This window comes from Haemaphysalis longicornis, unplaced genomic scaffold (genome assembly GCF_048455015.1).
Source record: "Haemaphysalis longicornis isolate Haplotype H1 unplaced genomic scaffold, Haemaphysalis longicornis Haplotype H1 scaffold_10, whole genome shotgun sequence".
Classification (NCBI taxonomy): domain Eukaryota; kingdom Metazoa; phylum Arthropoda; class Arachnida; order Ixodida; family Ixodidae; genus Haemaphysalis; species Haemaphysalis longicornis.
Genome location: NW_027526204.1, coordinates 106546599 through 106573149, shown reverse-complemented (window position 1 = coordinate 106573149; position 26551 = coordinate 106546599). Strand labels below are relative to the sequence as shown.

The following is a 26551-nucleotide window of genomic DNA, read 5'->3' as shown; positions in this document are numbered from 1 at the left end:
CGGCTTTCTCATGTCGGTCGGGAATCTGTTCGGAAACGTTATTGTCCTTCAAGGCTAAGTAATCAATCATTAGCATATGGACATTGAGGAATAATACGTTTTTTCTTCGTGTTACTATAATAATTGAAACTACAGTGGAACTAATGTCTGCGATTCTACCTGAAGCCAATGCACATTCAACTGCAATTGAGACGAGACTCATCAAGGGGCAACATAAACAGGAGCGCGCTTTCTTTCGTTTCTTTTTTTTTTTTTATCTTTCATCATCAGCCTACTCAGGTTAACTGCAGGACGAAGGCCTCTCCCATTGCACTCCAACCGCTCCTGTCCTGCGCCGCTCGAGTCCCGAGTTCACTCCCGAATTTCTTTATTTCCTCCCTACATCGGGTTAATGGCCTTCCCAATTCTTCTAGACCCCTTTCTTTGTACCTTTCGTTTCAGTTAGGGAAAAAAATTAAGTTCACCTTTGACCAACTATAGCTTTTGTACCGTCACCGAATGAAATAAGCGCTATTTACAAGGCCCCAGCCAGGACCGCGCTACGTGAATTGTCAATTGAGAAGTTTCAGTTAAGTTCTCGAGGCAATTTGTCTTTCTTGGCATTCTTTACAGGCGCATAATCCAGGCATGGGAATCGGCCATATCATACTTAACTAGTGAAACTATGGTTACCATGTTTTAACCATTACACATCTTTCTGAACTAGAACTTACTCAAGACGGCAAGTAACCCCCCCCCCTCGCCATGTTGGAATCAATGAAAATCATGTCGGAATTTGATTCATGTCGGAATTTGAAAATCGGATATATAAAAATGGCACACGAAATGCCACAGGCGCAAACTCGCATGCTTAATTTTACCCAAAAATCCCCCCATAATACGCTTACGCGTCCACAGAGACGTATTTTAAATAATATGTAAAATTAGCAACACAGTATAAGCAACATCGATCTGTCCAATAAGGGTATTTATTTTCGAAAAGGTACGTGAAGAATTCGATCACACAGGCGCTTGCGGATGTAAAATACGTCCCCGGTAACGTTTGGGCGATAGCGCACGGGTCGTGTGCAGTGCAATTGTTTTTGTTTGTTTCTTCTTTCTGTAAGGACACAGCGCAATTTTGCAAGGGTGTGGCAAATGCACGGGTATGCACAGGTCTTGTCGCTTCTTACCCGTTCCGTGTATTAAACTTTTATCGTTTAAATGACCACCACGCCATTTTAAAAAAGCACCCTTTGACGTTCCCGAAACGGCAAACGACTGCACTCATGAATAAGAAAAGTACAATGCGCCGAAGCAATGTTTACAACACTTAAATTTCACACTCAAGCGGTGACCACGGCGAAGAAGTTTCGTGGAATTAAACCAGCGCTTTGACCCGCAACGGCCGCTGATTATTGCGTCTGTAGAGGAAATGCGGAACTGAAAAACAATGACACGTATTGGCTGTTTTATCGTGTGCAGCACGCGTCTTGCGCCGCGCGCAACGTAAACGAGCAGACGACGCGAGAGCGTCAGGGGCCGACTGTGTTCGATCTCGGGGCGAAGTTTTGTTTTTATGATGCCGAAGCGCCTTCCTGATGTGGAGAAAAGAATTTCTCCTTCACGAGGCCAGAGAGACGAGAGAGATCAGTAGAGAGAAAAGGTTGTTGACAGGAGAGGAGAGAGAGAGCTGATAGCGCTCTCCGCCACGGCCGGACTCGACAGCGCCGGAGGAGAGTCGAGTCCGGCCGTGTCACCGCCAGGAGGCCAGGATGATGCCATCCGCGTCGATCCGCGTCACGATGACGCCGCTGCGCTCATGCCCCGCCCCAGATCCTCCCTGTTCTGTGAAAGCAGTCGCGTGGTCGCGTTTGATTGCGCGGTCGAGGAAGCCGATTTTTGCGCTAGTTCCTTGTTTCCGTATCGCCAACACAGTACGTCTACACTTCGTTTCAAGGTGCACACAACGCAAGCCGACTAATGGCACACGGCCAAGAAAAACCGAGCGTGACAAAGCAGCATTGAAAGGGAACGCGGTGTTGTCGTGGACGGCGCACGTGATCTCCGGACCGGGCTACGAGTCAGTAGTATTAACTCTATGCGGGCTACATGTTTCGCGCGGCAGAACGGAGTGAGTGAAAACTTCAAGCCGAAGTTCTCGCTGGTGGACTGTCAATTAAATCTGGCCAGATATGCGACAATAGAGAAGCCCACTGTACTCGAAACTGTCGGTGAGGTACCCGATTCTACGATGACTACGCCGCCTAGACGTGGCTATGAGGTAAGATTCACGTGTGTTTGCGAATGCCGCGCCGACTACTCTAGCTGTTTTGTGACCTAGATAGGGAATCGCCGCGGGAATCCACGCAAGATTCTAAGAAATGATAGCCCGCCTGCTGTTTCTTTACCGGAAGTAAAGCGTCCCGATAAGATACGGCGAACAACTTATATACTGAGTGCGCGCGTGCGACGAAATGAGTTTTAACTGAAAAAAAAAAAACGCAAAACGGGAAAAACTGGAATTTCGCGCTACATGACGTCAGCAGTAGGGCCACTGCCCCCACCCCTTTCCCCATACGAAATTTGGATACCTGGAGTATGTATGACCTGGAGGGTCAGGGAGGGGGGAGGGGAGGGATTAGGCTGCAAGGAAACTGAGGCCACTAACTCTGCCTGCATTGAAATAATGTCTACTGATTGCTGATAATTTTTTGGGGCGAAGCTCCTTAGGGCGTGGGTCTGTCCATCCTCGACGTATGTATGTAGCCACCTCTAGTTTAGTTCTTGGATTGTTTACTAGATGGCGTGGCTACCTCTAGTTTAGTTCTTGGATTGTTTACTAGATGGCGGTACTTGTATATGATGAAAAGATGCGCTTGGATTGTTTACTAGATGGCGTGGCTACCTCTAGTTTAGTTCTTGGATTGTTTACTAGATGGCGGGGAGCGTTGTAATAAAATCCGTTCTCTGTTGGCGCGCGCTCGGAGTCGCCCGATGGATAAGGCTGCAGATGTGCGAGCCCGCGAGGCAGAAGCGCTCCGTGAAGCTGCGCGCCGCCGCCGCCAAGATCCTGCCGTACGAGAGCGGGAGGCCGAAGCGTGTCGTCTGGCTGCGCGACGCCGCCGCCAAGATCCCAGCGTTCGAGAACGAGAGGCCCAAGCATCACGGCAACGGCGCGAGGACCCTGCTGTACGCGAAGCGGCACGGCTGCGGCGCGAAGAGGATCTCCAAAACGTCAGAGAACGGGAAGCGGCGAGAAAGCGCGCGTATCGGCAGGCAGACCCCGATGCAGTGAGAGCTCGTGAGGCGTCTGCAAAACGCACCAGGCGAGCTCAGCCCCAAGGTGCCGACGCGCGGTTTAAGCGAGACTTTCTAGACGTTACGTTCGGACACAGATGTAGTGGGCGAACTTTCACTGAAGAGTCACGGTTTTACCGATGATTTCCCCTCAGGAGCTTCGCCCACTCATCATCATTCACCCCGTGGATATGCTGTGAATTTTTTTGTGTCGAACACTGACCGCGGACGCAAAGAGGGTTGGTAATAACTTGGTTTGCGCAGTCTTGGCATGATCAGGGGCGGTATTCTCGAGTTTTGTCTCATTTGCTTCCCTTTCAAAAGTGTCCCTTTTGGCGAGCCCTGATTGGCTAAAAGCGAACAATCGGAAGTGACGTAACGAAAGCGCGGCAAACGTACTGCCAACGCTCGCTGCTTAACCGGAAGTACGTCACGATGAAAGGGACGTTTTCAAAAGGGACAGTTACGAGAATACCGCCCCAGATGTCTCCTCATGGTGTTAATTAGGACCAGATGCGACAGCATATTAATTCTAGCACAAGAAAATAGAGTGGTGTTTGACAAACTGAACCGTCACTTCTGCCATCACTGGTTATCTAGTTATTCCATTATCATTTATTTGTCTATCTCACTGTTTGTTTAATTATTTTGTCTTGTTTTGAACCCACTTCACAGCATATGTAAAATTACGTACATTATGCGCTGTGAACTTTTATTGCCGAGCTTCATGCACCTGCGACACGATCTTCAAGGTTGGGCATGTATGGTTGTGCGTGTAAGTCATTCGGTTAAGGTTTATGGGAGCAGTAGCTCTCAGGAGGGTGCTGCTTTGTGTTGAGCGAGAGCAGACGACGCGCTTTCTGTCTGCAGCTCAAACACGTACAGACAATCATTGATTGGTGTTGTCAAACAACGTGCTTTCTCCCTTGCGTGGCATTCTTTCCCACAATTACGTGGATTCAGAAGCTTCAGACACCAACGGCTTTGATAATGCTTCAGCTTTGCATTTGGGTGATGCTGGTGTTTTGCACACACTTTGCCATTAGCTCGGATTACCTTATTTGCACGATTCTAACGCACCCTCGATTGTAACATGCAGGTGATTTTACTAATGAAAATTCGAAAAAAGTCATTTTAAGCCGGTCCTACATGCGCAAATGTAAAAGATGTGACGCCACATAACTGGCAGAAGACATATTATTTGACGTACGCCACTGCGGTAGCAAAGTCCTCGTGCTTCATAAACCGGCTTATCCAGCTCCTGCTGACATTATTAAAATGAAAGCAGGCAACATGGAAAGCTGATTTTGTTCTTAAACCAGATTGTAAAGTGCACGCAAATTTTAATGCTACTTTTCGTGAAAAAAAAGGTGTGCGTTAGAATCGTGCAAATGCGGTATATGCGAAAAATATGCTTCAGTTGTGAAGTGTACCTGCGGTAGCGGTGTTTTTCACGCATATGGAGAGAAGCCGTACGGAATGTTGTCCTTTTCTGTCTTGTTCATTTCAGGATGCTGTGCATGCCCTCAACAGCCTTCAGAGCAAAAGAGAGGAGGCATTCAGGACGTCGTTGGGACGACCCGTCCCCGATTTCCTCTGCTCCTGGCAGATGCCCCAACATTTAAAGGCTGTCGGTGTCGAGGTTTGTGATTTTTATTGTAATTGGATGATTGTTATTGGATGCGCCTGCTTGTGAGAGGGGGTGGTAAACTCTTCGCTATTCCTACAGGTTTCCGATATCGACAGCCTCAACGTAATACACGTGGCTGGAACGAAAGGGAAAGGATCTACGTGTGCTTTTGCTGAGAGCGTTCTCAGACGTCAAGGCTTCAGGACTGGGCTCTACACGTAAGTGCCTATAACCAAAATTGTTCATTTCTTTCCTTCTGGAGGAGACAAAGGTCTGCAGAAAATAGCAGGGTTTCTATACATATACAGTCGATCCCGCATATATCGAACCCAGATATATCAAATTATCGCATTTATCGAACAGTCCAAACATCCCCTTGGAAATCCTGTGAAAAAGAAAATATTTTATATATCGAATTATCGATATACCGAAATATTTTGCGATCCTCTTAGAGTTCGATATATCCAGGATCGACTGTATATATATATATATATATATATATATGTGTGTGTGTGTGCATGTATACACACACACACACTCTGGAGGCTATATTATTCACTCCCGCTAATTTTTATGGTGGCACTATTTTGATTGGCTGTTTCTATCATAGCAAAGCTACATACGGTTAAGATGAATTTCTTCAATTTCAACTTCGAGATGGTGATGCGTATTAAATTGTCGATTTTTTTCGTGTCCACTGACGTTTCCGCTCTGCATTTATTTGTTCGTTGGCATTGCATCAACCAAGTACTTGCAGCATTTATCAGATGCTACGGCAAGCTATGTAAACATTGAGCTCGGCAAAGGTTCGGAAAACACTCGGTGCACGCCGTGCCAACTACAGGTTTAGAATCTTACAAAACCTGTGAAAAATCAGAGGAAGAGTGTTTTTTTTTTTTTAACATCAACTCACAGTTGCAAAATGACAAAACAAAATTTTTAAGTGGCCGCGATAGCTGAAAAGGGCTTAGCAAAAGCGTTGTTTTCTTCAGTTGCATTCTGTTAGCGGATGTATTAGAAAAATCCCTTTGGCATTTCACTATTCTGTTCACTACATTTCAAAATCACATACCAACCAGCTTGCTTGCACACTGACGTACAAAATGCACAAGTAAACAAAATAGTTTGTTTGCCTGCATTTTTAGTCACTCTATGTATTTTTGTTCACTTACAGTTGAGCTGTCTTTTTTTTTCAAAATCTAAGCAGCACATCACAGGTGGTGAAATGTGGGGCCACAGAAGCAAATAACGCAAGTACCGTATTTTCGCGCGTATAACCCACCCCTGCATTTAATCCACACCCCCACTTTCAGCGCACCGGTAAAGAAAAAAAAATCACTGCGTATTGCCCACACATTTGACAGGAAATGCTGCCCCAAAGCTACTGCTCAAGCAACACATCGCATACTATGTAGGCAGAAAAAGCGTATATTTAGCAAGTAGAACACACTGACTGCAAGACGAAAGTCACAATTCAGTAAAAAAATTAAGCTGTGTGAGTGCGCTCGTTCTTGTTTTTTCTTCCCTGTCCTTGTATGTTTTGCGCAAAAACCCGCGTATTATCCGTAACCTACTGTGCCACTGAAATTTTCGCATTTTTTGGTGCGGGTTATACGCGCTTAAATACGGTAATAATAACCGGTGGACTATCACGGCAACAGGCTCTGCCTTCTTTTCTTTTTTTGTCGACAGTTCTCCACACCTTGTGGCAGTACGGGAAAGGATTCGAATAAACGGGATGCCGTTGTCGGAAGAGGCTTTTGCCAAGTACTTCTGGGATGTGTACGATAACCTCGAAGCTAAGGTTCGCCTATTAAGATTCCGAGGTATCGCTCCTAGTTATTATATTATTGGAACGAAATTGTATGGTTCATTTTTGTTTGATAGGAAGGAGAGGACATGCCAGGCTATTTCCGCTTCATGACTGTGATGGCATTCAAGGTATTCATTGAAGAAAATGTGAGTACATTTTTGTTCTGTTAAGGGTGATTTCTGTCTGGTTAAACCAGTTAAAAAAAATGTAGCAGCTCTCGCTGCTGAGTGATACGGAAAAGACACGTAATTTATTGGAGGTAACCGCTAAGGAGTTTCGAGGAGCTGCTTAAGACGAGAACCAGGTTTTACTATTCGCATTCATTTAATACTGGCCCAGTACTGGCCCAGGCGGATACAATACAATTGGAGAGTTTTTGAGCGGGTTAATCAAGATGACTTCCTTGTCAGAATTCCAGTTGTCTCGTGATAGCAGGATACAGCTGCAGTTACAAGCAATCAGTTTAAAACCATAATGATGGTTTATTCTTGTTGAGGAAATGACAGTTTATACGGAGAAGCATGCAGGTGACTGTAAATGCTGGCATACCTCTCTGCTTCTTCAACAAAGAGCTCTCTCTCTCTCTCTCTCTCTCTCTCTCTCTCTCTCTCTCTCTCTCTCTCTCTCTCTCTCTCTCTCTCTCTCTCTCTCTCTCTCTCTCTCTCTCTCTCTCTCTCTCTCTCTCTCTCTCCAATTGCCTTCAGCTCAATTTCAGCTTTAAAATGCCAGTCGAGCACTTCATCGGCTAGCCAACCTAATACCTGCACCAAGCTCGTAACGTCCACCAGTGCCGACAGTCCATCTGTGTTTTGTCACGTAAATACCCATTTTAGGTGCAGAGCGCTTTAGGGGCTTGCCTTGTAGTTGTAGCTCGCTCGCTGGACCCAAGTAGAGCCACATGGCGTTTCGTCGTCGCGGCGTCTCAGAGAGGCTTCGAAAGCCAAGCTGTTTGCATAGTCACAAGCGTTCGAATCTCATGAACTGCAGGCACTTGTCATACATCTCTTTGTTTAGTGAAAAAAAAACTGCAGGTACATTCGAGGCAGAATATGCGTAATTAACCGGCAGCATCTGCGTTCATTTAGTTAGGAACGCTCGCTGGGTTGGTTTTTAGACGGTAAGTGAAAAAAAGTGGCAGTGCAACGCCGGCGCATGCGGGAGGAAAAGCAAGCACAACAAGAACTACCGCTGGCACAGTTTCAAGCAGGGGGCGCGCGAGCAGTTCGAAGGCGGGAAATTTGAATTGCATTGGGCGGTAGCAGTGGGCGGGAAACGGCGCTACAGCCCATTATGGTGAATCACTGCTCTGCACTTCCGACAGCTTTCACATTGACTGGAACAACTTTAATTTTTCTGTTACCGATTTCTGTATACAAACGTCCTGCATGCATTGACATGTGCGAACTGTTGTGTGATACTCCCAGGTTGACGTGCTCGTGCTTGAAGTTGGTCTCGGTGGTGAAAGCTGCAGCACGAATGTAGTTAGGTAAGATAACTGGCACATCTACCGAATGCCAGATTGTAATGATTTTTTTTCTCTGGTGCATGTTCTTGAATGACAAATTTTTGTGGTGCCTTTGAACTACCACCGAAGCTCCCAGCAAATGCATTATGATCTTGGGTTAGGTTGGGCTTAGTTGTGTTATTTCAACTTATTAAATCGAATTTAGTAGCAATTATATACGGTGCCTGAAGACCCTAGTTTAATGTGCCACGGCTGCTCATAAGCCATTTAGGAGGCTGTGTATAGGAGGATTCCAAATGAATTGAGATTACCCGTCCCTCGTCAAAAAAGCAACACCATCGACAGAGCCCAGACATCAGGTTTTATGGAACTACAACCTTATATTCTTAAAAGAAGTCTGCAAAATCATGCTTTTGTCGGCTTGAGCTTGCAGACTTACAGCTGAACTTCCTGAAATAGTTAAAAACCGCATCAATTAAGGCACTTGTGCTTACTGTTGTACCTCATGCTTTTAGTGCTGTAACCTGCTTTTCACAACCTCAGTGCTCTCCATCACTACTGGACACATGGCACACAGCACATCGATTACCATTCTTATGGCGGTGCTCGCACAATCAACAACCATAGCTAAGTTTAATGGCAAAAACAGTGCTAGTGTGCAACTTTAAGCTCAACGCAAAAAACCATGAGAGTCACGCATGAGGATACGTGAGGTTGTTTATTGATTCATTGACTGATTGTAGGGTTTAATGCGCCGACGCAACGCAGGCGATGAATTGGAGGGCTCCGGATTAATTCTGGCCACCTGGGAATTTTTAACATGCGCCGAAATCTTGTACACACGGGCGTTTTCGCTTTTCGCCTCCATCGGAAAAGTGGCTGCCGTGGCCGGGAATCGAACCGGCGTCCTGAGAGGTTGTTGAGCAGTTTTTGTAGAAGTTGGTGTGTTGCTTGACAATACGCCGTGTACCACCAACACCTTAGAGCTGGAACAGACGTATTGCCCGTCTATTTTGTACATTGTTGCACCACAGCTTGTGGGGTATCAGATACTACCAAGGAGTGGTCCAGGGAGTTTCCCCAAACTCTTTCACCGTAGGCAGCCCTCGGTGGTGGGAATCACATCCCTGGGCCTGGACCACACTAGTGTTCTTGGCTCGAGCCTGCAGGAGATAGCCTGGCACAAGGCTGGCATCCTGAAAAAAGGCTGCCCGGCCTTCACGCTACCCCAGCCTGAGAAGGCTCTCGGTGTCCTCGTTGAAAGGGCCCTCGAAAAGGGGGTGCGTACACAATGTGTTGTACACTTTGTAGCGGGTGCCCACCACTCCTTTCGAATTAGCTGTACGACGATTGTTCTTGTTAAGTTGTGGGTGGAATTTGTTTGCAGTGCCGAATCATTCTTTTCTAAATGGCACGTGAGTGTCAATTGGAGTGTGTAGACAGGTTGGTAAATGTAATGTGTGAAAAGTTGAAGGCATGAGAACAGTGCAAGTGCCAGTGCATGCTGTATCTGGAATATAGGTCAAGATTTTCCCCCAAAAAATTTGTAAGGAGTTCTGCATTTTCTTATAAAGCAGTCATTGCGAATTTTTGTTTTGTTTTTTTATTCACCTCGAGTTAAGGGGTCAACCTATAATCCCATTCGACTTATTGTCTGGTTTACACGGGGCTCTCGTTCAAGTCGGTCACCTTTTTCTTATTTATCGGGGGCACTTTACTAAGATTCTCGATTTGTACAATGTCTATTTTGTTGGGTTAGAATACAGCTTTAGAGCTTACCTGCCTAACTTCTCTGGGCTACGTCGAAAGTGTCTCTCAACTACCAAACTACATAGCAATCCGAAATTATTTGCAGCCCTCAAAGAAAAATGCTGAAGTTAGGTTAGGCTGAGCAGTGTGATATTGAAGTCAGTCTTGAATAGTATAATGTCCTTGAAATAAAAGCTGAAAATGGTGAAATTTGGTATAACTGGTGCGCTAACCCCACCAGCGAGGGATTCGTGGATCCGCTGCAAAGACCAGTTTACCATAAATATCGTCTTTGAAGACACACCTCTTTCCAGCATTGGAGTCTTCTCTGAACGAGAAAACTTAGCTTATTGAATTCAGTCGCTGTCAGCGACTTCAGTCATTATTGTCACACAAAAGTTACGTGTGTGCCCTTGCACAAAGAAAGGATTTTTTTTTTTGCATTTATTAACTCTGTGCAAGATTATCGTCCAGAATTATGGGTGAACCAGTAGTCTTGGCTGAAGAATTGGAACGTGTAGTAGTGAGCCAAGCCTGTGACCGATGAAAGAAGCCAAAATTATTTCTGGCAGCACTTGTTAAAATTCGTAGGATCATTTTTCAGTACATTTTATTTAACTTGGGAATTTGTGCTCAACCTATAATTATGTATAACAAACGTAGTACATAAGTTACATTTGTACACTAAGTGAAATGGATGATTATGATAGAAGGAAAAGATAGGTAGGCTTGTGCAATTTCAGACCTAAGGTGTATTAAAATGAAGTGTACATTATATATATGCCTAGTAAAGCATACTGACACCACCGTTCTACACTCTGTTTAAGGGGGGACACTGTTCTTACAACAGCTTCCTTTAATTTTTTAAGAAAACTGCGAAACTTATCAGTCTTGCTGCTTTTTCCCCACTGATTTCAAATATGACATTATTTTTTTAGTTGGTCAATTAGTTTCCAGGATAATTAGAGATAATTAGCCATTTTTAGTCAAACAATAGACAAAATGGTGTTGGTCATAAAACTGTAATCTTTATATTTTCCAATACTATGAACCCTGGTGAATGCAGGAATCGAAGCAGTTTTTTGATGCATCGCTTGGAACTAATTTTACAGCTAATTAAACTTTGGTGTTTGAAATGGGCACTCAAAATGGTTTCTTGCCACTGGTGAAACCAAAGTTTCATGAGCTGTAAAACTAGTTCCAAGCGATGCATCAAAAATACTGCTTCGATTCATGGAAATACAACCTTATATTATTAAAAGTAGTCGACAAAATAATGCTTTTGTACGCTTGAGCTTGCAGACTCGCAGCTGAACTTCCTGAAATAGTAAAAAACCGAATCAATTAGGCTCTTGCACTTACTGCCCTACCCCATGCTTTTACTGCTGTAACCTGCTTTTCACAACCTCTGCGCTCTCCTTCACTACTGGACACATGGCACACAGCACATCGATTACCATCGATTGCATTCACCATTCACCATTATTGCATTCACCAGGGTTCATAGTATTGGAAAACACAATGATTATAGTTTTATGACCAACACTGTTTTGTCCATTGTTTGATTAAACCAACACTGTTTTGTCCATTGTTTGATTTAAAAAATGGCTAATTATCTCGAATTATCTTGGGAACTAATTGACCAGCTCAAAAGGCATATTTGAAATCACTTGGAGAGAAGCAGCAAGACTGACCAGTTTCGCAAAGTTTACTTGAAAATTAAAAGAAGTTGTTTAAGACCAGTGTGTCCCCTTAAAGCACTTCAGTGCGCACTATTTTTCATTTGTCAATTGAATTAAAATTGGCTTCTTGGCTAGTACGGTGAATGAAAACGAGCTTATCCCACGACCTTTCTTTCTTGCTTTGTTGTGCGTCCCGTGCAGTGCTCCATCAGGTTAGTTCCACCGCTGTCAACGTACGAATGGGACGTTCCACCCTGTCGGCTTGGGATTTCCGGGAGAGAACAGCAGGGAAATGCATCCCTGGCTCTACAGCTGTGCAGAGCCTGGCTGGCCAAACACTCCCCAGAAGCCTTGGCAGGCAGTGGTGCGTGGTATCTAGATGGCAATGACCGACATCTTTATTTCTGCAATGCTTGAACATTTCGTTGTGAAGTAAACGAGAAAACGCGTCTGTCCACCTGTAAGCCTTGATGAGATCCTTATTTCTTCAGTGCTTGGCATTTTGATGTGAATTAAACGAGAAGACATGTCTGCCCGTCTATAAGCCTTGATGAGTGCTACACTTCTGCTGCATAAGATAATGCTATCGATAAAAGGCGCTAGGGAATTTATATTTCCATATTGGATGCCCTATATAGAGATGTCTTTCCAGCGAGGCACATGTGTACAGTCGTGCAGCTAACTCTAAGGGGCTCAGCATATAGTGCTTCATAGACTGCACAGGCTAGGGTCTTCATAATTTCGTACACGACCGCCCAGTTGTACTGAAGAGCTGTTTTCCCAGCAAAGCATTTATGTATAGCAGTGAAGCCTACCCTAAAGGAGCCCGGTATATAGTGTTTTATTGGAATAAACAGGATATCGTTCAACAGAGGGCACTAGGGCCTTCCCACCTTGGTGTGAGGCTGCATATACGGCACCTGGACAAATGCCTACCAAGCAATGCATGTACATGTAGTGGTGAAGCCTATTTTAGGAGGGGTTCATTTTGTAGTCGACCAGCTGAAGCATTTATTCGAGAATTCCCACTTGCGAGTTTCTGAAGTTTCTTTTAATTTGGGTCAAGTAGGCAACACGAGAACTGTTTCCATATTCTGAACCTTTTGGCAGTGAAACAGTCGGCAGAGGAAGTCACTGAACAAGCATGGCTTGGGCTCAACAACCTTCCTGTCATTGCTCCCTCTTTCCAGATTTCCAAGACCATGGCTGAAGGTGAGGGTCCGCATTATCACATTTTTTATGTTTGCAACGCTTTTTATCATGCTATCTTATCTGCCCGCCCGTATTATTTAATTTGAATAGCAGAAAAATTGAGTGCTAGCTGGGACTTTGGGTGTTGAGAATGAGAAAATGGGCTGTGAATTGACTGTCAACTGACAGCGACTTGTGAAGATGACCGTCGCAGTCAATGCTGCTTATTTTTCCTTAGAGAGTTAAACGGCTTTTCGATCAGCATGGTCAAGGACAACGCAGGCTGAATAGATAGAGCGCTGACCAAAGTTTTTCGTTAGTTCTGGCGACACGTCAGAACACGAATGAGGAACAAAATAACGCGTGTATATTACAAAGGTTAACGTGGAAATTGTCACTGCTGAATGGAGAAAAATGCAGTGACATCATCGCGCAATATTTATATGGGCCACTTTTGTTTAAGTCTTGCCACTCCTAGTTCCCTTTAATAAAGCAGGAGGCACACGTTTTGCAACTGAAGGGTATTAGGCTATGCCTTGGCCGGTAATCATAGTCGATCGTTACCTTGGTTGTAGCGCTACTCTAATTTTACAAAGAGCTAATTTTGCATTAAATTTCGGTGTTTGAAATGGGCTCTCGAAATGGTTCCCTGCCACTGGTGCCACCAAAGTTTATGAGCTGTAAAATTAGTTCCAAGCGATGCATCAAAAAACTGCTTCAATTATTGCATTCACCAGGGGTCATATAATTGGAAAATATAAAGATTACAGTTTTTATGACCAACACTGTTTTGTCTATTGTTTGACCAAAAATGGCTAATTATCCCTAATTATCTTGGGAACTAATTGACCAGCTGAAAAAAAAAATAATGGCATAATTCAAATCAGTGGGGAAAAAACAGGAACACTGACAAGTTTCACAAGGTTTACTGGAAAATTAAAAGGAGCTGTTTTAAGACCAGTGTCCCCACCTTAATTTATATTCGATACCGCATTGACCTTCTGAACGCAGGCCTGGAGCAATGCCGGTGGCCTGGAAGGTGCCAGGCAGTTCCTTGTGGCCGGGGCCTGACACTCTACCTGGACGGCGCCCACACTGAGGAATCTTTACAGTGCTGTATTCGCTGGTGGCGCGAAGCTTCAGCTGCTGAGCAACATTCTCTGGGGGCAGAGGTTAAAGTTCGACGGATGCTTTTGTTCAACTGTCGTGGGGACCGTCGGCCGGAGGTCCTGCTCTCGCTTCTCGCAGGCGAGCCGTTCGACGTGGCCCTCTTCTCTCCCAACCGCCTGGGCATCACCAACAATCCTCACGCTGGTAAGGACACCCCCCTGCCTGTCGCTCCATCAAAGCGATAAATTATAGATGTAGAAAACAAAACAGAAAAGGCTGTGTAAGGTTCTGCTATTCACAAAATTGCTGAAGGCTGTGGCTTTCATACGTCTGATTGATTAATTGATTGATCGATGTAGGGTTTAACGCGCCGACGCAACGCAGGCGATGAGGCGCGTGTAGTGGAGGGCTCCGGATTAATTTTGACCACCTGGGGATCTTCAACGTGCGCCGAAATCTCATGCACATGGGCGTTTTTGCTTTTCACCTCCATCAGAAAACCGGCTGTCGTGGCCGGGAATCGAACCCACGACCTTGTGCTCAGCAGCGCAACACCTTAGCCACTGTGCCACTGCGGCAGGTTTTCGTACGTCTACACACACGCACTAAAGGAAATTAAGTCACATTGCCCTCGGGAAGCACCCAGACACACAGATGATCAGGTTGGTATCATTACAGATGCCCTTAATTGCTATTTAAAAATAATGTTTGTTCTGTTTCTATTGCGGCCTCTTTAAATGCTCTCTTATATGTTTGTGGGAAAGAATCATGGCTCCTGGTCTGGGACATAATTTAATACAAATAGCATATCCTTCAGCTGCTAATCACAGTTAGTTAATGCGCAAAACTTGGTTATTCTGGTGACATTAGAAGCACCTTTTCTCCAGCTTAAAAGAAACAATTATTTTACACAGTTTGTGGATACGAATGCACATATTTACGGCATTCAGTGTGAAGTGCATGATCGCACTAAACAGCCGTAATTCAACTCTCAATGTATTTGACAAACTGCGTCGTGTTTAATGCTTGTAAACATGTTTATTAGCATGCCTAATTTTATTAAAGCTTGAGCCGTTAAGCACTCGCTTATCTGCTGTTTCAAAGTAACAAATATTTTGAGAAAGGCTCGTATATTTTCATTTACAGCCTTTATATTTTCATATAAAGGTTGTAAACGCTGATATATTTTCATTTTGGGCAGTCTTCATGTAGATCAGTTGCATAGAGAAGGCATGCGGTTATGAGAAAGTGCTAGTAATATCATACAGAATAGTTTTAATTGAAGTCAGATGAATACGCAGTCAATTGCAGTGTATATGTACTCCTGCGGTTGAGCCAAGGTATACTTCGCATATTTGTAGTAACCTCTGGAAGGTCCATTCTATCGTTTTAATATAAGGATAATTTTATTGTCTATGAAATTTGATTTCATAAATATTAACCCTCATACTCTTCACTTTCTGATTCACAGAGTTTACATCAAATAAATGGGAACCGGTAGCCATAACTAAACCCCTTTTCACACACGCTATAGCTTGAAATGTGTTGTTGAAGTGCTCCACATTTATGGAACGGTAGAGAATAACCATTACTTGTTCTTGTTGGCAACTTTTATTCGAGTCTTGAGGAAAAAGAAGTTGCGTTTTTAATTTGCTAGTTAGTTTGAAGTCAGTAACTTCAATGTAGGCTATGTGTGTTCCGAAATTCTATCACTCTTGAAGAGGGAACAGGAAATTGTGTTAATATTAGGAAGCCTACAGTGGCTGCTATGTTCCCTTCTGTGTTGCGTAAAGGTTCGACAGGCATGAAATTGTGCAGCAAAAACGCGCATTGTAAAGGGTGGAATGATGGCATGCAGTCTTCCTTGAGTGGTGACTCAAGAATAAAATGGTGCTCTTGTATTAAAAAGTCGTTTGTACCAATGCAAGTGCATTTGAACTTTATATTTTCTTTATTCATTTAAGCTGTGATAACATGAGATGTCCAGCGTTTAACGTTGACAAATCCAGTCGTGACAGCCACAGTTGCCTTTAGTTCAGTAGTTATGAATAAAAAGAAAAAAGCTGGGAGCGTGAAATTTGCGATGACCAATGAAACAAAAATGCCCGTGGAAACGCTTGAAGAAAAAAAAAAAAATTCTGTAAATGGCTGAGTGATTGGTGAACTTCAGTTGTTGCGTGCCTATAGCTTAGCTTAAAACCAAGGGTAATTAGGTGTAGTACTTGTGTTTTGCACTCAAGTTCTCTATTGACAAGACCAGTGCATACCGTATTTTCCGGTCTATAAGTCGTACTTTTGTATAAGTCGCACCTCCCTCAAAACGACATTTTTCCCCCAAAAAAAAGCATTTAAGTCGCACCAGTGTAAAAGACGCACCGGTGAACAAAACGCACTTGTTAATCGGGTAAACTCACCAATGATCAGTTCATTTGAAAGTGCGGCAAAAGTACATTGTTGCGGTGGATAAAATGCACCAACGAAAATTTCAGAAAAAAAAAGCGACTTACACCGGAAAGTACGGTAATTAAAATTGTTATTTGCTCTCTGATTTCTGGCAGAACAAACGCCGTGTTAATCTTCGACGTCTTCTCTTGCAGACCAGACTGACATCCCTGTAGATAAGCTTGCTGAGAGGGCCAAATGCGAAGCAAACATGCATGCCTGGTGCCACCTGGTGTCGAACCAGCGTGAAGAGGGGTTGTTCGATGGCGGCAGCGCTCCAACTTTTGCCGGCAACTGTTCTGACGGCAGTGCCGAGACCACTTGCCTGGTCTTCCCTTGCCTCTCCGAAGCTGTGACTTGGATTCAGGAGCAGCAAAACTGTGCCAAGCAGTCGACGCCTCCTGTCCACATTCAGGTGGGTGCACGATTAGATTGTGGCTGTATTTGTACTGTTTCGAACCAGGCAATACCGAAATAAAGTCCAGAACAGAAGTTTGGGCTGGACGAGTGGTACACGTGTGAAATCGCTCCCCTGCAAAATAGTTTCTTCTACACAGCAAAGGAAGGGAGTTGACACTGTAGAGACAATGCAGGGAATTTCGTTGTTTTTCAAATGTGGGCTTACTAGGTGCAAAAAATGGCCTGAAATCAAGCCAGACGGATTGAGGGCTTACTAGGCGTTTACTGGCTTACTGCAATCCCAACCTGCATCACCAAGTAGTAAAAGCTCGTTACAAGAGACACTCAAGGGAACCAAAAAACGTGTCTCTTGTAATAATGTCTCTGTTGTATGCAATGTTGCTAACATAGTGAACATAGGAAAACCAACCAAACCGCTTTCACTAAAATGTCTCTCGTAACCAAGTGTCTCTTGTAAGAGTGTCTCTTTTAACGAGGTTTTACTGTACAGCTAAGTTTTAGACGAGTACTAACACGAAATTTCAAAGCTCAGATAACTATGTAACGAGCTTCCTTTGTACCGTATTTACTCGCATAATCCTCGCACTTTTTTTTCGGAAAAGTCAATGCGAAATTAGGGGTGCGAGAATTATGCGGGGAAAAAAAAATCCGGTGCACAGTGTTGCCAATTTGCCTTCTGCCAATCCCGCTAAATGTAGCGGTAGTTTTTTGTATATGTAAGCTCAGTGTTGCCAACAGCAGCTGTTTCTTTTTATTTTATTATTTCTAACGTAAACAGTCTCCCGTCGATCAGCGATCATGAAATTGCCGCCTTTGCTTTCTGGCGCGCACCCTATCTCGTCGTCGTCATATCTCGTCGCCTCCAGTAACAGCTCTATCGCTTTCAATTTGAAAGCGGCAGTGTAGCTAGCGTTCTTATCCATGGCGAAGCGGCACCAAGCACAAAACAACGAGATCAAAAAGTTCTCAAAATGGCAGCGAGCTATCCACCACTGACGCGAATGACTCACTGACTGCTGCTGCTCAACGACAAGACCACGACGGCGACACGACGACACGCCAGCGGGCTACGCGAACGTCTAGTTACGCGCACGCGAAACCGGCTCAAGGACAGTGGGAGTAGCGTGTTAGGGCGCCTGTTAGCACTGTTAGGGTGTAGCCATGCAGGTTCTTAGGGCGCCTGGATGGCCTTGGATACACAGCGCTCTCCGCCGAACGGAGAGGCGGCGGGGGAGGGCGCGCGTTTGAGAGCGCGTGCACCATGCGGGTTTCGCGAGCAGGCAACTTTCGCCGCTGCAAAGTTGGGGGTGCGAGGATTATGCGAGGAACCAAAAAATCCAAGTTTTGGTGGCTCACATTAGGGGTGCGAGGATTACGCAAGTGCGAGGATTACGCGAGTAAATACGGTATATGGAGTTACCCCCTCGGAAGTTTGAACCGTTACTGTTCAGTAGAACATATTTTGAATCGATTTTAATCCTTGGGCGCACGGAAAGCTCATCTGTGCCATCGAGTGAGCTCGTGACATCATCTGAGCTTCGACCCAAACAGCCGACGTCAGGGCTCCCGCGACGTATCGAAGCGGCCGCAGTGCTGTTGGGGCGCACTTTTCCCAAAAAGAAAAAAAGCCTTGTGCATCACGTCGCAGTTTTTGGGATGGGCATCACGTGCGACTAGGCCAGTCGGGCTGGTCTGGCATGTGCGCACATGCCCGGACTGGCATCAGCTGTGGTGCGATGAGACCAGTGACGTCAAATGCGCCTTCTCGTCATGGTGGCTGCCTTGAGTGTTCGCTTTAACGAAACCGAAAGTGACCTGAATAAGCGGAGCTGCAAGTAATTATTTATGCTGCGTTCGACAATCTAATGTACCATTTTATGATTAGAAGGCTCGTAGATGCCTATAGCCACGAAAAAAACGTAACACCAAAATTTCGTGTCAGTACTCATTAAAGGGGCCATAAAGATTAAATACAAGTTCAGTTCATTAAAAGGCTGCTTTGTCCTGATAATAATGGTACCAATCGCAAAGTTCAAACAAACAATAGAGATATTAAAGAAGGTGCATGAAGCAGTGGCAACCCCCCAGTCACTTTCAGTGATTTCTTTATGACCTCAGATTATCTGGTTCGTGCGATTGGCAGTTGTCAACCTAATACCCATGCCACATGTATACGAAAAATGACATTAAGTGCTTAATGCCTTAAGTTTTAGTGCCATTAATTCGCTGCTACACACAAAAGTCTAATGCCATTCACTCAAATGTCATTTTTGGTTTAAGAAGTTCCGCACAACTCATTCGCCTTCACGAATGCCTTAAATCTGCCTACTCTCAAATACAGTTGGCACCAAATGAAACCAACGAAACTCTCAGCACCAGTGTTTACTCGGAAAGGTAGCTGAACTTCGAAATAAGACGATTTTTTGTGCACTCTTGGTGGCGAAGTTCTGAAGAAGATGAAGTTCACTAGAACAGCGACAAAAGTCAAAAGATCGTGTTATTCGTTGTTTTGAATTTTTCGGATTTGGCTACTGCTGGCAGGCAACGGTGGTTGCTGAATCCAGTTTCAGAAACGGTTCACATCATTTTTTTAGAAAACACTATTTTTCATAATGGTTTCCATGCCAAACAACATTGTTACCTTTGTGAGACGTTTTCTTTACGTTAAAAACTTCTGAAATACGAGTGCATTTCTGTTTTTGGTCATTATCGCCATCATACCTGGCACATTTAATGTCTTTGTGTTTTCACGTGTAGCAGAGCTCGCCCAAATAATGTCATTCGGCGTCTTAAGGCCTTAAACTCTTAATGTCATTTTTCCTGTATGTGTGGCACAGGTACCGTATTTTAGCGCGTATAACCAGCCCCTGCATATAATCCGCACCCCCCACTTTCAGCCCACCGGAAAAGAAAAAAAAATCCTCGCGTATTGCCCGCACATTTGATACAGGAAAGGCTGCGCCAAAACTACTGCTCAAACAACACGCTATGTAGACAGCAAAAGCATGTATTTAGCAAGTAGAATACACTGACTGCAAGGTGAAAGTTGCAATTTACTAATAAATTCAGTTGATAGAGAGTGCTCGTTCTTGTTTTTTCTCCCTTGTCCTTGTACATTTTGCGCAATCGCTGCCATGGAAGGCTTTGCCAGTGTTGCTGCGTAGGCGCTTCACAGCACAACGTGCATTGCTGTGAAGCTGCACTTAAGAAAAAACCCTGCATATTATCTGCACCCCTACTTTGCCACCGAAATTTTCGCATTTCTGGTGCGGGTTATGCGCGCGAAAATACGGTATAAGCCAGCACCAAGAAGCATGACTGGGCGATTGTAGTAGAGCCTCCAATTTCATTTGAGCGTATCACTTGGACGCAAAGGCCCGTATTATGTCACCTCTGCCCATAATGCATCACTGTTGCACAAAGTTTGAAAGTTTGTTCATATTTCCTGCATTTATTTGGTTAAAAAGTCTTTCGTGGCTGGAACGGCCCCGAGCGATTCACCAAACCCTAGTTCTTTCAAGCTGAACAAAGTTGCATTTGGTCTTCATGGCCCCTTTAATAAACAGATCAATATAGACACCAGGTTGACAGTACCGTTTCTTGTGGGCCTTCTACCATAGCTTATTAACTTCTCATTTAAAACCACCAAAGGGCATTGTGACACGATCAGAACTGCTGCTTTAATCTTTAAGTGAGGTCGAGGGTTTTTTTTAATGCCGGTTTGGTCGGTCGGTTACATCGAACTAGATGGAGGGCATCGACCGCGGAGGAAGAGACGAAACACAAAATACATTTTCGCTCTTGTAAGGGAGTCTTGTTAACACGACGTGAACAGTATTGTAGACATTTTGAGGTGAAAGCCTTAATTACAGCTATGTTTCAGTCATGCGCGTTGTGCAGTACAGAAAACTGGTGGTACAAAAAAAAGTTGTGGTTGGAGTGAGCATGAGCCAGGGATTGCGCGCCGGGAAACGGAAACAGCAGTTCGGGAGCACGGTCGTAGAAAAGCTTTCAGAAAGGGCGACACTGAGTGCGCTGGAAAAGGCAGACAGAAGTGCCAGAGGACGTCAGGCCGCTGCCTCAAGTGCTATACGATCCTCCTTAAGAGGTAAAGGTGCCAACGGGGCTGAATATTAGGCTTCTGGAGATGGCAAGCAATGAGTGGGATGAGGTTCAAAGGGAGATGTTTGCAGAAGGCCGGTCGAATGGTGGCTGGTGTGGCTGCAAAGTTCAGCGGAAAGTTTGAGAGCAGAGCTACAGAAGATCTAACTAGGCGTTCGCCTTCACATTCTTGGGAAGTTTTAAGTGTCTCCTGTAATTTTGTAGCTGTTGACCGACAGGAACACATTTTTTGCTGCTTATGGAAGTGCCGAATTGGGCTGAGTGTGCAGTTTTGAAATACTCAATTCTTGACAAAGGAAAAGGAGTAATCTGGCAGTTTTCAGCACCATAGAAGTGCACACTCATCTTTTTACAAGTGTGTATAATTGAGGTTATAAATGTAGAAAAAAATGATGCCAGTGTGTCCATAGTTAGATCAAATCTCCTGGCCTGCAGACTCGAGAGCCAATTACTTGACCTGTTTTCTCCTCTGCAAACAGCAAAAGTATACGGGAGAAGCCGAAAGTTGCTTTGGTGGAGTATTGTAGTTGTTCGCATAAGGAAGACCTTTTACCTGGGCTCTTACTGGCGTTGCTTACTCAACTTATGGATCACGTACCACTCACAAAGTTATGGTTGGCCCCAACTAATGGTGTCACCACTTATATCGTAATGATGATTTGCCATGAGGTTGGGCAGCTAGATCCATTTGCTGAACAAAGTTTTTATGAATATGCTTTCATCTTTCAGGTTTTGGCAACCGGAAGTCTTCTCCTTGTTGGTGGAGTCATGTCACTAGTGAATCCTGACCTCGCATTGCGTGCGTAGTGCATATGGACTTGCACATTCAAGGAATCCATCGTCCCTCCATATTTCAGTTAGAAAGTGATGCTGACAACGATACGTCTTCATTGCAAGGTCCCTGCAAGGTACATACTACGGGTAACTGTTGCTTCAATCAATACAAATATACAAAAAGAATACAATACTCAATAGTATTGTACGTATAGGCACTCAGAAACAACTAAAAACAGTATTATTCTCGTACTCACAAAGTGATACTATTACAAGGTAGGGCATTGCCAAGAGTCACAGGCTACAAAAAATACAGGCTACATACAAAAAATAATATAAAAACAGATACGAATGGCTGCACAGTGCTAGGTTGTTGCATACACAAGCAAATAAATACTTTCGTGTAATATCTTTGTAATAAAAGGCCCAAGTTTTCAAGAGAGAGAATTGACATTATTGTGTGACAGTGGTAGTTATGGACGTTGGCCAACAGCCCTGAGCTGTAGCAGAACATTGGGCCAGCTGAATGGCCCCGATATGCTTCACAGGGTCAGAGCGGAGCAATACAATCTCTAGTACAGTTAAACCTGGATGTAACGAACTCGTGGATTCGACAAAGTTTTTCTATTCCCCTTTGCCAGCCTCCACTGAAACCCATGTTTTTGTGACCTCGATGTAACGAAAGCGTTGCGACGGTTGACTTTGATGTAATGAATCCGCTACACTGATGAGTTAAGGTTTTTTGAACTCTTTTTTTAAAAATTGGCTAGAGAAATGCACTGATTTAGCGAATTTCACCCGTACCGCTAACGGCCGTGCGTTTGCACGTGCGAGCGCTGTGCTGGTTTGGTGCTAGGCCTGCCAGTCGGCGTGTAGCCGCGTGTATCCACTCCCATGGCCGTGCCAGTGCTGTGGTGTTGGTTCATCGGTGATAGTTTCTGCTGCCAGAAAACGAAAAGTTTTGTCTTTCCAAGACAATCTCGCAATTTTAAATGCCGTCTCCGCCGGCGATAAAGTATAACATTGCTGCCCCGTACAGTATTCCTGCTGGCACCTTCTCACTAATTTTGAGTGCGCAAAAGAGCGTAAAGTTCGCGAAAAGGCGTCCTTAAGTTTCGTCAATCGAAAAGTCTCAAAAGCAAAAGTGGTTCTTAAGTTACGTTTGTAATTAAGTTACGTTTGTAAATACGAGGTAAACGTTTGAAATACGGGGTAAACGTTTGTAAATACGGGGTAAACGTTTGTAAATATGAGGTAAACGCTTGTAAATACGGGGTAAACGTTTGTAAATACGGGGTAAACGTTTGTAAATACGGGGTAAGTGACCTTGCTTCTTGGAGAGTGCTGTGCAGTTTCTAAGCTCGTGGGAAAGCAGCAGGCTGAAATCACGCAGTTTTTCGCTGTGAAGTAAGCCCTTGAAAGGGTGAGTTCACCTTCACTGATGTCTAGCATTTTGGTGTTGTTTCTGCTTCATTCACGAGAGCCTTAACTCGAAACCTGCGATGTAACGAAAACCTCGTGTAACGAAAAATTGCGAATTTTAATCAACTCCGTTATATCCAGGTTTAAATGTAGTGATGTTGCGGCCTAACGTGGTTGCCTGTGGACAGGCCCACAGCATGTGCGCTTGGTCTGCCTTGTCCTTACACTGGTGGCTTTTGTCAGTATATTGCCTGGGGTAACAGTGACTGCCCACAACCTGGTCGGGGTGCAGTTTTGTTTGCAGGAGTCGCCAAGCCATGGAGTGCTATTTACTGAGGGTAGGATGAAACCAAAAATTAGTCAATCACATCCAACCTGTGCCAGTTCATCTCATGTGTGTGCCTACTCATCTGCAGCTCGCTGGGCTGTGTCACAAATTCCCATGCACATTCTGAGTCAGTTCCATGAAATTGTGCCATCTGTTTCAATCACGAGATACAGTTGAACCTCGTTATAAGAGACATGGATGTAAGAGACAAATGGGTATAAGAGGCACTGTTCACCCTCATGGTTGGCTGCCCTATCTTCCCATTAAATTGACCTCTTTTATAACAGACATCGGATGTAGAAGACAGTTGGTTATAAGGGACGAGTCATCTTTGAACTTTAATCAATAATCTCACATGTAACAGACATTTTAACTCCAGATGCAGTGCCACCAGTGACTAATTGCAGTTGCTTCCATTGTGGAAGCACAGGTGGATGACAGACGCCTGCAGTCGCTATTTATTACAACTGCAGCAAACACACAGTGCTCCAGTCAGCTATGAAATGACGATGGGGAGCCCTGCCAATGGAAATGCAACTTGCAGAAGTGGTTGAAGCTTACTGCCATCCATTGGAGCGCGACCGCACATGCGGGCTCTCCCATTCGCGTAGCTACCAATCAAGAAGCATCGCAGATGTTGAGTCCTGCAAGCGTAATGAATAGCCTGAGCACACAGCCGAAGAAGCTGTGCGCTCTGGCTATTCATCAGACTTGTGAACTCAACATCTACGATTCATCTTCCAAAAGCTTGTGGAATCGGTTGTAAAAACAGTGTAAATACAGTCGTGAAGCAAACAAAGATTCATAACTGTTTCATAAATTCTGGGGGCCAAACATAAATTAGAATGAATCTTTTGCAACATGTGTTAGCGTTTTTTTGAGCTTATTTTAGTCATACAGTGCCCACATTGAACTAGGGTCTGATTAGTAAGTGAAAACATGGTTCCCTGCTTACAAGAGACATCTCGTATAAGAGACACAAACTGCTCCCCGATACGCGTCTCTTATAAAGGGGTTCAACTGTAGTAATAAAACTCTCTCTGTGTTACGATTATCGACGCTGATGACAAACAAACTCTGAACAAAGCAATCAGAAGACATCCTTGCCTAGTTTCCCCTTGCAAGCACTTGGATGGAGAGTAAAAAGGGAATCTTCGTTCAGTGCCAAGAGAGTGCTGAAAACGTTAGGAAATCGCTACAGCTTCGACGACACTCAATGCGTGGTTTGTCCAGGACAGGTTGGACGAGAAAATCTAGAGATTGCCTGTGCCGGACGCTCTGTTTCGCTCTTTTCTAGCTAGCTTGTTTTCACTCAGCTCTTTGGTTTTTACACCGTAGATAGTGTGTTTGTCACAATGACTGTTGTGAATTAGAGACGTCCGGGAAATTTGTGCCAGCGTTCGAGATTCTGGAGATAGGTAATCGTCAGCACATGTTGCTCTCTCAACAAGGCCATGTGTTTTCAAGGGACTTGCTTCAGCTGCCAATAAAGTCTGAAACAAAAACGTACTGAGAAGACTGCTTTGGCAGGCTTTATCCGTCGTGCGAATGCATTCTGCATTTGAGATTGCTGTGATCCAGAGGGGAGTCCAGGCCACCCGCCCGATATTCATCGGTGCACGCATGGTCCTCGTTACAGGCAGCTCTTGGACTTTCTTGCTGAAAAACACTGATGCGCGTTGCCTAGAGGTCTTTAAGTGACGTTAAAGCCATTTTAAGAAGCATTTAATAAACGTGACTTCACACGTGCACTTGTTTTGTGTCATTAATTTGTCAGCATTAGTGGATGCCGTGGAAAATGAGACTGCGTATCACGCAGTAAATTCCCTAAAATATTTGAAAGATAACAAATAACGCACCCTGAGGTACGTGTGAAACTTGGTTGCACACATTGGCACAATTTTGGTTAGTTCACAGTGACCAATATTGAAGAATGTTAGGGCATTGGTTTCTGAACTCCTTGGGCTGACTGAGCATTTAGTCCACCGGAGCAGCAGTGTTAATCCAGAAGATGTACTTAGACAATGCCAGCACCTTCATGGAAACAGCACCCCTCTCAACACAAGAGTATGACTTGGTTTTCCTGCTTACTTCTAGGGATATAAATGTCTTGTTCGTATTGCTACCCTAGTATAGTGCTATTGACCTTACTGCAGCACCTCATCTTTGTTGAAGTATATATACTGCACGATTTGCCTTTTACTGTGCCCATTTTCGATCTACGGGGACTGTTACTGTTGTTTAAAGGCCAACTGCACTCAAATTTCACCTCGACCAAATTTATTTTTGATGTGTAGTAAGTACCACCAAATCAGCTGGGACACGAGTGGTAGCCCCCGTGAAAACGCCCCGCCCACAGCTCGTACGTTGGGTGAGGATGCCGGGTTGGGGACAGAAATTACACGTAGAATAGTAGAGGGTGGGGTACGGCATGGAGGATAGTGGGGAGAGGATAAGAGTTCGTCTGAAGTCGGCGAAAGGCAGTCGCCTCTGCTCTGGATAAATGGGGATGTGGTGGCGGGAAGCGTCGTCGTTCGTGGCGGTAATGGGTGAGGATGTCCGCGTGCGAAGGGGTTGCGTGACTTCGCCTTCTTGAGAAACGGCCCGGTATGTATGAACGCGGGCAGCGGCGTGTGCCGCCTCGTTCCCCTCGAAGGACTCGTGTCCGGCGGTCCAGATGATGCATGCATTTCCGGGAGCTGGCGCATGCACGCTTCGCAGAATTTTTAAGGCCGTGGGTGAAATGCGACCTAGAAGGAAGTTGCGGCAGGCGGCTTGTTAGTCTGTCATTATAAAACGCAGATTTTCTCTGAAAAGACATCACAAGATTTGTTTTTATTTGTTTGGAGGCATCAGCCACTCCATCCCGTATGGCTACGATGAAAAACCAACCCTAAAGATAACAGGGATGCGCGCGAAGCTTATCACCAGTCTGGATAAACCAAACCAAAACTCTAAACTTCAAACCAACCCTTAAAATCAAACTCATCCACAATCAACCCAAACCCATACCTTAATGCCCCAACGTAACCCCTGACCCAACCTAAACCACACCCAACCCAAACCACTGGCTGAGCTTGAGCCGATCTCAAAAGAAAACCATACGACACACACACCAGATAAC

General features: G+C 44.7%; 1 protein-coding gene across 2 annotated transcripts; it reads left to right on the top strand.

The window, feature by feature from the left end:
- Positions 1-1754: 1754 nt before the first annotated feature.
- Positions 1755-25176, top strand: LOC144159057 (folylpolyglutamate synthase, mitochondrial-like). 2 transcript variants are annotated; one of them, XM_077690314.1, is made up of 12 exons: positions 1755-2113; positions 4790-4921; positions 5009-5127; positions 6602-6713; positions 6797-6868; positions 8147-8208; positions 9287-9467; positions 11820-11982; positions 12729-12830; positions 13821-14123; positions 16517-16776; positions 21633-25176. In XM_077690314.1, exons 1-12 carry the CDS (start codon positions 2081-2083, stop codon positions 21708-21710), a joined length of 1617 nt encoding a protein of 538 aa, XP_077546440.1. In that variant the 5' UTR covers positions 1755-2080; the 3' UTR covers positions 21711-25176. The 2 variants fall into 2 exon arrangements, with proteins under 2 accessions (XP_077546440.1, XP_077546439.1); XM_077690313.1 differs by having other exon boundaries at positions 1755-2263.
- The last annotated feature ends 1375 nt before the right edge of the window (positions 25177-26551 follow it).

What these genes read in the sequence shown, in the direction of transcription:
- LOC144159057 (XM_077690313.1), top strand. Translation starts at nt 2,081, where the DNA reads ATGCGGGCTACATGTTTCGCGCGGCAGAACGGAGTGAGTGAAAACTTC. An exon ending in CGCCTAGACGTGGCTATGAG is followed by an intron (nt 2,264 to 4,789) that starts GTAAGATTCACG and finishes TGTTCATTTCAG; the next exon opens with GATGCTGTGCATGCCCTCAA. An exon ending in CGCCTCCTGTCCACATTCAG is followed by an intron (nt 16,777 to 21,632) that starts GTGGGTGCACGA and finishes TTCATCTTTCAG; the next exon opens with GTTTTGGCAACCGGAAGTCT.